This window comes from Astyanax mexicanus, chromosome 20 (genome assembly GCF_023375975.1).
Source record: "Astyanax mexicanus isolate ESR-SI-001 chromosome 20, AstMex3_surface, whole genome shotgun sequence".
NCBI lineage: Eukaryota > Metazoa > Chordata > Actinopteri > Characiformes > Acestrorhamphidae > Astyanax > Astyanax mexicanus.
The window spans coordinates 28,819,644-28,832,195 of NC_064427.1; the positions used below are offsets into that span (position 1 = coordinate 28,819,644).

A 12,552-nucleotide genomic window follows, 5' to 3' on the forward strand; every position below is an offset into this window, starting at 1 on the left:
TCATTTCAGAAATTTCCTTCAAAAATAAAGGCATGATTTATTTGTACAAAGCACCTGCTATTTCAAGGTAACACTGACAGATAAGTGCTTAGAAAAAACAGCTCACAATACTAGACCGGCAAGATTTTTTAACCTTTTGTATGACATCAGACTTTTTTTATATAATAATTAAACCTTTAACGGTTCATCAATGAGCTCAAAACAAACACATCATACTGAGTATTACAAACTGACCAGAAAATTACTGCTGAAGGTGGTTTACAGTTGAGAATTAAAATCTTGAGTAGTATAATGTAGCGCAGAGCTAAAAGAATTAGTGTTTTTTGTTCCTTTGCCAAAAATTCTGTTCAGGTAACAGTCGTTGACTTGCTACAAGCTACTCAAACTTGATTCCTTGTGCCAGTGGGAGGTCCTTGCTGTAGTTGATGGTGCTGTGTGGGAAAAATAAATCATATATTACATACTTTTAACACAACCAATGCACCAAGTTGGAGTGAAATCTGTGTCAGTAGTTTTTGTTAAGTTTTTTTTTATTGGTCTTATATAGCATAATTTCCGGGTTACTGAGCGCACCTAAATGTAAGCCGCATGCACTAATAAAAACATGTACATATGCAGGCCACACCTGACTTCAAGCTGCATTTTTTATTAAATAGGCTATGTACACAAATAACGTTACATAGTGTGACCAGTGCTGTGACATGGTTGGTTTAAAAAATACAGTGGCCTACCAGGAAATATCAGAGGAGTCAGAAGTCGTAATATTAAAAGGCAAAAGTAGATTCATTACTTGGGCTGCCAATTTAAGAAGCTCAGAGGGAAAGGAGCATTCCCTGCTCATGATCTGTTACAGGGCTGCTGTGATTACCATCCGTTATCTACATTTAGAACCTGCTGCTTATTGATGCTCAAGATGCTACTTTAAATGCACGATCTACACTGATGTCGAGTAGCTGCAAATGTTTTGTTGTACTGACGAGCCCCGGATTAATGTACACTTTTATCTTATATGAAAACAGTTTATTTGGGTAAGTAAAGCACTTTAGAAGCTGGTTATCCCGTAAAAAAAAAAAATAATAATAAAAAAAAAAAAACGTATATTAGTCGCAACGTTTGTACTTACCATGTGGACCTCCTCATATACTGCTTCCATGAGTCGCTGCCTGACTCACGTCCACCTCCGGTGTGCTTCTCCCCTCCTACACACATATACACACACACAGATGTAAAAACTAAAGCAAAACCAATACCCAACAATAGGGAGCTGCTAAATACTGAAAACTTGAATTTTACACTAACAAATCTTAACATTAGCTCAAATACTTTTTTGATTGCCAAATACAACATTGCCTTTTAAAGGAACACAAATGCTTTAAGACAAAAACACCCACCAAAAGCTCCACCAATCTCAGCTCCGCTGGTTGGAATGTTGACGTTGACGATGCCACAGTCTGAGCCTTTGGGTCTGTGAACAAACAAATCTCCATCTCAATCTTCAGAAACTATTTTTACATGAGAATAATTAACCACTTGAATATGCTCTCCATATTATTTCTTTGATCATAAGTAAATGAGTCTCTTTCTTTCTCTCGTCTGCACTGTGCTGCTTCACCAGCTGCACCAGTGTCTTACCCTAGCCAGCGGAACACTCGGCCCATGTCCTTTGTGAAGATGCTGCTGGAAAGGCCTTGCTTGACTTCATTATTCCAGGCAAAGGCCTCCTCCTCTGTCTGAGAGGAGAAAACAGGAGATTTAATAAGTTAATAAATGAAACCTGAAAACTCTTCTCACTTTTGTATAGAAAAACTGTGAAAAAACTATACCTTGAACTTGATCACATAGAGAATGGGCACAAAGGTCTCTGTGTGAACAATAGGGGCATCATGTGCCAGTCCAGTGAAGATGGTAGGCTCCACATAGTTACCAGGCCGATCCATTACCTAATTAAAAAAAAAATATATATATATATATGTTTTTGTTGTTGTATTTTTTTAGTTTTGCTTTGTGTGTTTCCTATCAAAAAAGGCAGTAATGTGATTCAAAAGATAACAATTTAACAGTTTAAAATATATTTCTTTCCCTCCACATTTTTTCCACATTCAAATCAAGAGTTTTTCGATTTATTAGGTATTACATGCTACAGCTTCTTATACAGTAATTACAAGGAAGACAATGCAAACTAAGAGTTATAAATATATGGAAAACCTTTTATTGAAACCAATGCTTTTGTAACTTGCCTCCATTTGCTGACACAGATGTGCAAATGCACACACATCTTTTTTTATTCTTTGCAGAGTATAGACTATGGGTAATAAAGCACCCTCACCATGGAACTGCAAAGCACGACTGTTCTCAAGAATGAGGATTGTTGACCCAGTAAATTTGGGATAAACTGGAGAAGGCTTGGAATGTTTTTTTTTGTTCCTTGTCCCTGAATGCAATTACTTTTGCACAGCAATGCTCTAAAATCAAACAGAAAACCAGTTTCTACTAGATTTTCAGCTGTTTAAGTCTTTTAAAAGACCTGAATATTAAAGATCAAGGGTTAGAATTTATCTCCAAAAAAGAACAGATCTCCAAGACAAAGACTGCAGATTACCTGCCATACTGAAGTAAAAACTTAGACATAAATGATTTTACAAGAAGTACTGTATGGAACTCTGTGGGGGCACTGTACCTTTCCACCACACACAAGAGTGCCGCCCTGCTGCTTCGCCTGCTCTATGGCAGCCAGGTACTGCTGAACAGCGTGCTTGGTGTGAAGTGGTCCATACAGTGTACTAGCTGTAGAAAAAAAAAACACAAAATAATTTTTTTTATCTTCACTGTCAAAAACAATACATCAGCAAAACCTGGCTCCAGAAAAATCACGGTTTGTTTTTCTCCTTTTAGATTGAATAGACTCTCTTATTCCCTTTAAAATATTTGGCTTTGGAAACTAAAAATAAATGATTTCCCTCCCTTTTTTCTTGGCAAGTTGGCCAAAATAACTATAGATTATGATGAATTTATCATCTTGGAGTCTGTGGGGGCCCTTGTGCCAAAAATTAAATACAAATAAAAATAACATCATGACTTACGATCCCAGGGGTCACCAATTCGAACTTGCTTGTAAGCTTTGGATAACCTTTCTACAACCTCATCATGAACACTCTCGTGCAGCATCTAGAGAACACAAATCAGATAAAGAGTTTATATAGCCATCATTTTTAAACTCTATTTTTAAGCCATGCTTTTTATGATCTTCTGTCTACCAGTGAATTTCCTTATTATATCTATACATATATTAACGGAAAATGTATAGTATGTAAGTACTAAATGTATAAATGTAAGTACTAAAACAAGAGCTACACAGATAAAGTCTGTCTTAGCACGTTTAAACAGAAATAGTTCATATATTTGCAATATTAAATTCACATATCTACAGTCTCATTATAGAATTACTATGATGCTTAAGTCAATGGTTCTGTTAATTAAGCATGACTCACCAGTCTCCTGGTTGTGGTGCAGCGCTGGCCTGCAGTTCCCACAGAGGCAAAGAGAGCCGAAGGCACCACCAGGTTCAGATCAGCATCTTCAAAAACTAAAGAGAAGAGACAAACATTATTTGTGATGGTACATTGTATTTATCAGTTTTAAGTATTTCTAGAACACTGCAGAACTATGTGCATTGTATATACATAATTATAGCTATAAATTATGCTTTAAATTAACAAATTTTTAAAATTATAGCACATTTGCTGGTGAATTTTGGCCATTTCAACTTACCAATGATGGCGTTGTTTCCACCCAGCTCTAGCAACTGGCGACCTATTCAAAAAACTAGACTTAATACATCTCAATATAGATACAATTATTACAATACTTATGCAATATAAAATGAAACAGAAAAAATGCTTTAATATAACCTAATAACTCTATAGGTGACTTATAGTACTGCATACCAAGCACTTATAATACCATGTAAAATGAGGAATACAATAAAGTGATGCTTACCAAACCTCTCCTGCACCATCAGAGCCACCTGTTTGCCCACTTGAGTGCTGCCAGTAAAGGACACCAGGTCGACCCGTTCATCTTTAGATAATGCTGTGCTGCAGACAGAACACAAATAATTAAACCAATGCCTTGACTCTGAAAATTATATATATAAAACATTCTCAAAACCTGACAAAAAAAGCCAGTGCCTAGTAATATATACACTTTAAACATACAAAACACATATGGGCATTTAAAGTGCAAAATTTAATATGCTGGAATAATTTCATAATCTATGGGTCAGCCTAGCCATAGACTAGATTTTTGCATCAATGAAATAACTATACTCAAAATGCTGTGTAGTCCAAGACTTAGTCCCCATCAGGAAAACTGCTTACTGCTTATACACTGCACCCATTGCTGAAACAGATCTTGTCCAGTCTCTGTGAGCCTACTGGCACCATGCCTAGAAGGGTAAAACATCCCTTGAGCTGTAAAGCAGTGGTACTCTATGTGCTCTAGAATGATGGTGCTCCATTCAATATTTTTGAATAAGTTGCAGAGTCGCTGATGAGATAGGGTGGTGATGATCTAACATTCAGACCTCACTAAAGTTTTAGTCTCTGAATGCAATCAAATCCTCACAGCTATGTTCTAAAACTTTGTAGAAAGATTTACTTCCCTGCACAGCGGAGAGAGTTACTCCAACAAAAGCAGGTTAAACTCTTTTTCAATAATCTTGATTTCAAAAGAAACTGTGTATATAGAGTAGATTATTTGTAAATTAGAAGACCTCACAGCACAACCTTGAACAGCTATTGGGTCACTTCTTTTATCAAGGTCAAAGGTCTGGGATACTAAATGACACAAGCTTCTCTTTCTGAAAGAGAAATTAACTCACTGTATAAACTGTGTAGAAACTGCAGCTTTGAGGTCTTACCCAATGTCAGCTCCACCGCATGTCATAGAGCAGATAGCACCTGGCAAGTTATTCTGCTCCAGCACCTCAGCTACAATCCTGCATGCATGAGTACAGACACAGAACAATGATCAGACTTGTACAGCCAAGTATTTTACAGAGCAATACAATATTTTACCTGTTCTAACTCAATACTAAACTGACTAAACAGGAACAGGTATCAGTTAATAAGGCACACCTACTTTGTAACGGCTACACTGGTGAGAGGTGTGGTTGGAGCTCCTTTCCTACAAAGAAAAAAACAAACCTCATTTAAAATACTGTAGCTTTTATATTAATTTGTACATGCATATGTAAATTTCTGCTTTACCCAGAAATTAAAAGCTTCTTAATATGAAAATTAAGATACAATATACAAGATCTGGCAGTCTCACCAAAGGCACACATTGCCACAGATGAGGGCAATAGCATTATTCCAGCCATACACTGCCACAGGGAAGTTAAAGGCAGTTATAATGCCCACCAAACCCACAGGGTTCCACTGCTCAATAAGGGCATGACCTGGTCCTGCAATTACAGCAAAAGAAGGATTAGTCACTTCTTTACAGAGCTATCTATTAGCATTAAACAATATTTGTTACACAAGTGAAGGCTGTAAGTTATTACCGTTACAACTGTGATCAATTCAAATATAAAATTCAAAAATAATGCTGTTAAGACTTTATTAAATCAAATTACTGATTAATCAATCCAGTATACAGACAAAAGTATTGGGTCACCAAATAATTTTTAGTTCTTAATTTTTTTCTTCTTAAGAAGGAAGGTTGGAGGACCTGTCTCTGCTGTCATCGAAAGGCTGTCTACATGCCTTCAAGGCAAATTTTCATGACCAACCGATTTTTAAAACATTGGTGCAGACATTAAAAAAATAATACCAAAAATCAACTAAAACTATAAATATAGCCGCAAGCGGCAATCATCGGGTTCAAGCACCAACTTGCACAATGGTGCCTACTGGAGCATTGAATGGTGATGTGTAAGAAGGTCTAATATGATTGGAGATGCCCTGTCACATTTAGAAATTATCAAGTTTTTCACCTGTTATTAATGTTGAGCAGAGGCCTTTCAACCTGATCAGTGCTTAAATTCACATGTAAATCTAGTGAACTTTGTAGGATATTCATTAAGTGAGTTAGAACTAGTCAAAAGGTGTTATTGGTATTGATCAGGTGGCTTCAACCAGAATGTTCACAAAGTGGTATTCAGATTGACCTTTGAACCTTTGCAGAACAAGCTGAAATGTTTGACCAAACAAGTTTAACTTAACACAAAGGAGTGAATGTTCTGATATGACATGTAATTACGAAGTTATTATAAATCTAGTTCTGAATTAAATGGCGCTTCATCAAGCACCAACTAGCACAATGGTGCCTACTAGAGCATAGGATGGTGATGTGTAAGAAGGTCTAACACAATTGGAGACATTCTGTCACATTTAGAAATGATCAAAAGTCTTTCACCTGTTATTAATGTTGAGAAGAGGCACAAAGGAGTGAATGTTCTGATATGACATGTAATGTCAAGTTATTCTTAATCTAGTTCTGTATTAAATGGCGCTTCATCAGAGTGATATTGTACAGAGGTCTTTAACATTGTGAGATTACAGCAAATACTGCAGAGTTACAGCAATTTAGGTTAGAAATTCCAAGGACGCACAGATTGCTTGATGCCTGGAGAGTATTGTATGTGAAATTTTCACAAATGTTTTTAATGAACATTTACCTAGAGACTCTACAGTGTGCAGCAAGACTGAAATGGAGGTGATAGGCCAAATATCCAGAGAGTAGTTTCAATATAGCTATTTTCAAACAATTAGCAATTATGAATGAACAAAGCACTTTTTAAACATAGTTGTATTGAGAAATTTGTCAGAGCCACTGTACTAAATATGGCAAAAACAATTAGATGTCAAAATAGTACAGCATGATTGACATATACTCGTTTTTTTGGAACAGCGCCCCCCAGTGGGCGGATTGTTTCAGCACTTTGCAGGTCACTACAGTGTCTCCACCTGAACATAACTGCCAAAAATCATCCAGATTGGGCAACATTCAGCCTGCCAAAATGTCTGCTGAATGCTGATTGGCTGATGGTGTTCAGCCATGTTGATTGATTAAGTTGCCCTTTGAACATCCTTTAGAGGCTGTATGATAGATTCTGCATGCAAAGTTTCAACTTGCTAGGTTGCACGGTTGCTGAGAAACAGTGCTCCAAATTTACCTCTTGAAGTGAATGGGGCATATATCCGGAAGGACTAATTTGCATATGGCGGGCATATTGTTTACATATTTCAACTTTTTCTTAATGAATATTGAAGCGCATGCTCTCACGAGTGTTTTGATACCAAACATGCCAGGATTGGTCAAAATTCCTAGGACTAGTTTGCAAAAGTAGGTTTTGCATATTATGCAAATTAGCAAAAAATCTATATAGACGGAAGTGCATGGTCCAAATTGGAAAGTTGTTGGTATTGACCCAAGGAATCCATCAAAAAAAGAATTTTGAATGTAGGTCTTATGGTTTTTGAGTTATTGAGAAAATTGTGAAAAATGAATTTCCTTGTTTATAGCGCCACCACTTGACCAATCGGTGCCATTTTTGTTGTCCACCGAGATGCACTGATCCTACATCTACCTACCAAGTTTCATTTCTCTATGACTTACGGTTTAGGCTGCACAACTGTTTTTTCAGGAGAAAAAGAATAATAATAATAATAAGAAGAAGAAGAAGAAAAATCTTAGCAAAAACAATAGGGTTCTACGCACCTTCGGTGCTTGAACCCTAATTAAAATTGATTATAGTAGTTCTAAAATGAATCAGATAAAATGTTGACACAATCTGTAATAATAAAATGTGTGTCAGGTCCTGAGAGCTCCATTGTGTGGGGCTACATTACTGAATTAACTCTGAGCTGATGTATTTGTTAGCTCAAAATAGATTTTCTCCTTCGATAAACTGAAACACAGACCAAATTTCCATAACTTTTCCAAAACCTTCTGGGTATTTTTATTTTTCCCAATTTTATCCAGGCCTGGAAATTGATATTTTAAAATTCCATGATTTTTCAAGGTTTTTCATGACTGTACAAACCCTGTAGAATTTACAGAACTGCTGTGAAAATCAGATTGCACTTGGTGGCAAGAGCATTAGTGAGGTTAGGATGTTGAATCATCACCTCCCCACCTCATCCCAAACACCCCTCTCCTTCCCTTGTGGTAATGGATGGAGCACAATCGTTCCAGAGAACACAGTTCCACTGCTTCACAGCTCAACACTTGGGGGCCTAGGCCAGTTTCCCAAACTGGGATTAAGTCTAGTTGTACATTTGATTTTTATTTAATTGAAAAATATCTGCAATCCAAAATTAGGCCTAAATTCTGTCTGAGGAAACTGCCCCAAAGTGTATATTCCTTTCCGCTGTTTGCTCACTCATCTGTATTATCTGTATTACCTCGTCTACACTACCTCCATTCATTACTTCTAACCAGTAAACATCTGACTATAAAAGTGAATGATTTGACAGAGATAATGACTTACTTTCAGAGGGCAGAACAGGGCCGCCAATCATACGCGAGAGCCCGACAGCATAGTCACACACATCAACATACTCCTGCACTTCGCCAACCCCCTCCACATAGATCTTCCCCATCTCCAGAGACACCTGCCAATGAATTGCAGAGATCTTTCACACAAAGCCGTTCCGTTTTTTTTTTTTTTTTTTTCCTTCTTCAAAAGTGTAATCTCAATGCACAATAAAAAGCTGATTGTACCAAGCTGCCAAGAACTTTGATCTTCTTTCGTAGAGCATCACCGATCTGTCTCACAATTTCACCTCTTTTGGGAGCAGGGATCTAAAACAGTACAGAAAAGAGAAGCATTCAATAGTATAGAAACAACGCTAAAGATCTCTTTGCTTGTGGTCACTCTTTTCTTTTTTCTTCTATGTTTATACAATACTTACATCTGCCCACACTTTCCATGCTTCTCTGGCTTTCTGTACCGTCTCCTCATATTCCGCCAAGGTGGCCTAGAATTAATATTTTAAACATATCAGACATCAACAGTGTGGTAAGCTGGAGGTTTCTTTATATATTTACTTATTTGCTTACTTATTATTCAAACAAAGTTCTGAAATCAAGCATGGCATTCATTCTGTTTATAAGACACTGGCATAAAACACAACATTTCTCATTTCCACCTTCCTCTTAATGGTAACCAATTATAACAATCTGTAGATGATTTAGAATAAGAAACAGAAAGGCAGCCAAAATTCCTTTAAACATACTTGTTTCTGGATACTAAAAGATCACTGATTCATGATCAACAAGACACAATAAAGGCATTATTTTGTGAACTTAAAGTAAGCTTTGTAAGCTGTTTTGTGACTGTAATCGCACTCTAGAAGGCACATTAATCAAATAAAATATTTAAATATTGCTTTTTACAACTCAAGTTGTCCTAAAGCACCTTTACATATCTGTAACAAGACAAAAGGTCAAATCAAGTAGGAATCTTTCACAGCTGGAGGAAGAAACCTTGGGAGGAACCCAGCATATCCTCCTAAACACATTAAAAAAATAACAATAAAAGAAATACACATGGAACATGATGTGCTTGGTTTAACATTACCTGTCGCACTCTGGCAATGGGCTCATTATTAGCAGGACAGTAAGATGTGACAACCTAGGAAAAGAAAAGGACAAAATAATAGAAATTATTTGAAGGTAGTTTAACATAAGCTGGTTTAACTTACTACCATAAATGCATTATATGCATAATTTAATACTGAATAGGACAAACACTGTTTGTTTTAATATTAAATTTTTACTGTAACAAAACTACCACTGTGTTCAATTGCATTACAGATACAGTTTATCAGCGTTATTATTGTACCTTAAATCCTCTCCACCTGTAACACATAAGGGTACATCACTTAGTTCTGGTCAAAAGATTCTTCTATGCTCTTGGTGTAAAGATGATAAAGACTAAATGACTAAAATTATTGAGTGATATGATAATGCACAGATTTCAAGATAATTTATAAGCATTTTTGTACATTAAATCTACTCCAGCTGTGATATATAAAGGGAATTTGAAACTGGTTACATTATATTTTCATTTCACTTGAACCTCTGTTATCCAAAATTAGGCTTAATCCCTGTCATATACAGTGTATATGCCTCTCCACTGTTTGTTCACACATCTGTATTGTGATCGGCATTGTGATCTGTATTACCTAATCTACACTACCTCTGTTCATTAGTTCTCAATCAGACTATAAAATTAAATCCACTCCAGCTGTGATACATAAAGGGGATTTGGAACTGGTTAAATGTGTTTATCCTGTGATATCAGTGTAACAAATTGCCCCATAGAATTTGTGAAAAAAGGACGATGAGTATAGTACTTTATATAGTACTTTGTTTTACAACAAAATTCACACAGTGACAACTTGGAAAAGTTGTTTTGTTTATGTGAAGAAAATCTTTATATGAGGATCTTTTTGTATTGGTTATAGATTAGTTGAATAAGTACAGTACATCCTTAATGACAACTGAAAATAAGGCCTTGTTTTGCATGGAGCACGTGGAGCACATGGAGTTTTTGCATGCCAACATGTTTTCTCCTAGCTATGGATTTTGTTTCAGCAGGTGGCCCTTTCTGGTTCACCACATAGTTCATCCAAACATCCAGCAGGGGCCGCTGCTGCTTAAACCTCAGAAGGGAAAGAAGTCCAATGCACTGGATTAACTTTGCTATATAAAAGCAGACTACTAAACTGCTTATTTCATATTATATAACAATCAAATCTCCCCTGGAGGGACATAGTTTCAGTCTTATTTAGACAGAACTGGAGGTTCAAACCAGACCATCTCTGTTTAAAAAATTCTATTACTATTATTAAGTCTTGCTAACTAGTTAAAGGAGACATCCAGTGTGAAATGGACTTGTGGTGTAGTGAAACATGATAATGAGTACAAACTTTTGTCAAATAGCCCACCTCCGTTCTCACCCAGCATTCTGAAGTACAGCGCTTTTAGTCGATGTTCCCAACAGGTCACATTTCTAGTGATAGTGGCATAGCGTTGCCCATGCAAATAAACCAATATTTTTACACCATTAACAAGCTCAAAGTAGCTCCACACTTCATTGGTAAATGTCAGTGCCCTGACATTTAAAACGAGACACTGAGAACTTTTAGATAACTTTGAAAAGACAATAAATCGACTGATTGGATAGGATAATGGAACAGATTGCAAAATTAATTTAAAATAATAAATACATGAATATTATAGAGATCATTTCAGCAACAGATTGGATTGAAGGATTTCCACATAATAAATTTTGCAATCTGTTCCCCTATCCTACTTATTCATTTTAAATGTCAGGGCCCTGACATGTTAATGGTGTATAAATAGTGATGTCTTTGTATGAGCAATGCTATGCCCATATCGCTAGCATTGTAAGCCTGATTGGAGCATTGGCCCAAAGCACTGTATTTCAGAAAGATGGGGGTGAATGGAGATGGAATATTTGAAAAAAGTTTGTAGTTAGTTTTTATCATGTTTCACTACATCAACAGCCTATTTCATACTGAACGTCTCCTTTAACTAGATAGCAAGACATAATAATACGTGATATGTATAACATTCCTCTGATTATCTCTGGTAAAGTTTGGTGGAGGGGGGATTATGGTGTGGGCTTGGCCCCTTAGTTCAACTAAAGGAACTCTTCATGCTTTTGGACAATTTCAGGCTTTCAACTTTGTGGGATCAATTTGGAATATTATATGATAATAATAATAATAATAATAATAATAATAATAATAATAATAATAATAATACATTTTAGTCAGAAATAAACTAGCTAGGTTATCTTATTCGACACAATAAATTGGACTTGATTAAATAATGCTGGACAAGAAGTAACTATTAGCTAGTTAGCTTGGCTCACCTGCTAACTAGACAAATTCTTAGCTGTCTTTTAACACTTTAATTGATTTTATTAAAGACAAAGTGTGCATAAAGTGTAACGAAAAGAATAAACATGATATGATCCATATACTGGATCATTTCGTTAATAACATCATGATGTTTGAAAGCTAGCCACTAGAGACGAGTAATCCAGGTCCAGACAGTGAAAATCCACTCCAGTATTTCGTTCCAGCTGTGCGGGTGGCTGAGCTGCAACAGAGCCGTCCAGGCAGCTGAAACCAAATCCTGGGCTGGATTTTCACTGTCAGGACCTGGATTACCCATCTCTGACAGTAACGTTAGCAATGTGCGGTTTTCAGCCCTGTTATATGTATATTTAGAAATGCTGCTCCTCCGGCTGCCGCTGCCACGCTCTTAATCTTCTAGGCTTACCTCGCCCTTGCCTCCCCAGGTGCCGTTGTAAACCCCGTCGTTGTCCTCGCTCAGACCCAGCTCTTTAAGCCAGGCGTATTTGGGCTGGTTGATGAGGAGTGTAGACATGGCTGCAGACGGCTGGAAGCGGACGGAGCAGACTTTAGCAGTGAGAGCAGAGTGCCGTAGCGCGGTGAGGAGCAGAACGCGCTGCATGCTGAAGCCAAGTGCAGGGCTGCGTGTGCGCGC

General features: G+C 36.9%; 1 protein-coding gene across 1 annotated transcript; it reads right to left on the minus strand.

Annotated features, from left to right (window-relative positions):
• On the minus strand, window positions 1-12,552 carry aldh7a1 (aldehyde dehydrogenase 7 family, member A1). Its single transcript, XM_007252432.4, has 18 exons — window positions 12,325-12,552; window positions 9,587-9,640; window positions 8,919-8,984; window positions 8,728-8,808; window positions 8,495-8,618; window positions 5,332-5,464; window positions 5,140-5,184; window positions 4,919-4,996; window positions 3,997-4,094; window positions 3,769-3,810; window positions 3,489-3,583; window positions 3,081-3,165; window positions 2,678-2,784; window positions 1,824-1,940; window positions 1,633-1,730; window positions 1,392-1,465; window positions 1,124-1,199; window positions 1-431 (listed from the first exon to the last, which is right to left on the minus strand). The coding sequence occupies exons 1-18, from the start codon at window positions 12,517-12,519 to the stop codon at window positions 377-379; spliced, it is 1,623 nt and encodes a 540-aa protein (XP_007252494.1). The 5' UTR covers window positions 12,520-12,552; the 3' UTR covers window positions 1-376.

Bases quoted from the DNA above. Each gene is read 5' to 3' on its own strand.
- aldh7a1 (XM_007252432.4), bottom strand. From the start codon at position 12,519: ATGCAGCGCGTTCTGCTCCTCACCGCGCTACGGCACTCTGCTCTCACT. The intron at 3,584-3,768 runs GTAAGTTGAAAT...TCTTCTCTTTAG, and splicing joins TGGAAACAACGCCATCATTG to TTTTTGAAGATGCTGATCTG. The intron at 3,166-3,488 runs GTGAGTCATGCT...TGTGTTCTCTAG, and splicing joins GCACCACAACCAGGAGACTG to ATGCTGCACGAGAGTGTTCA.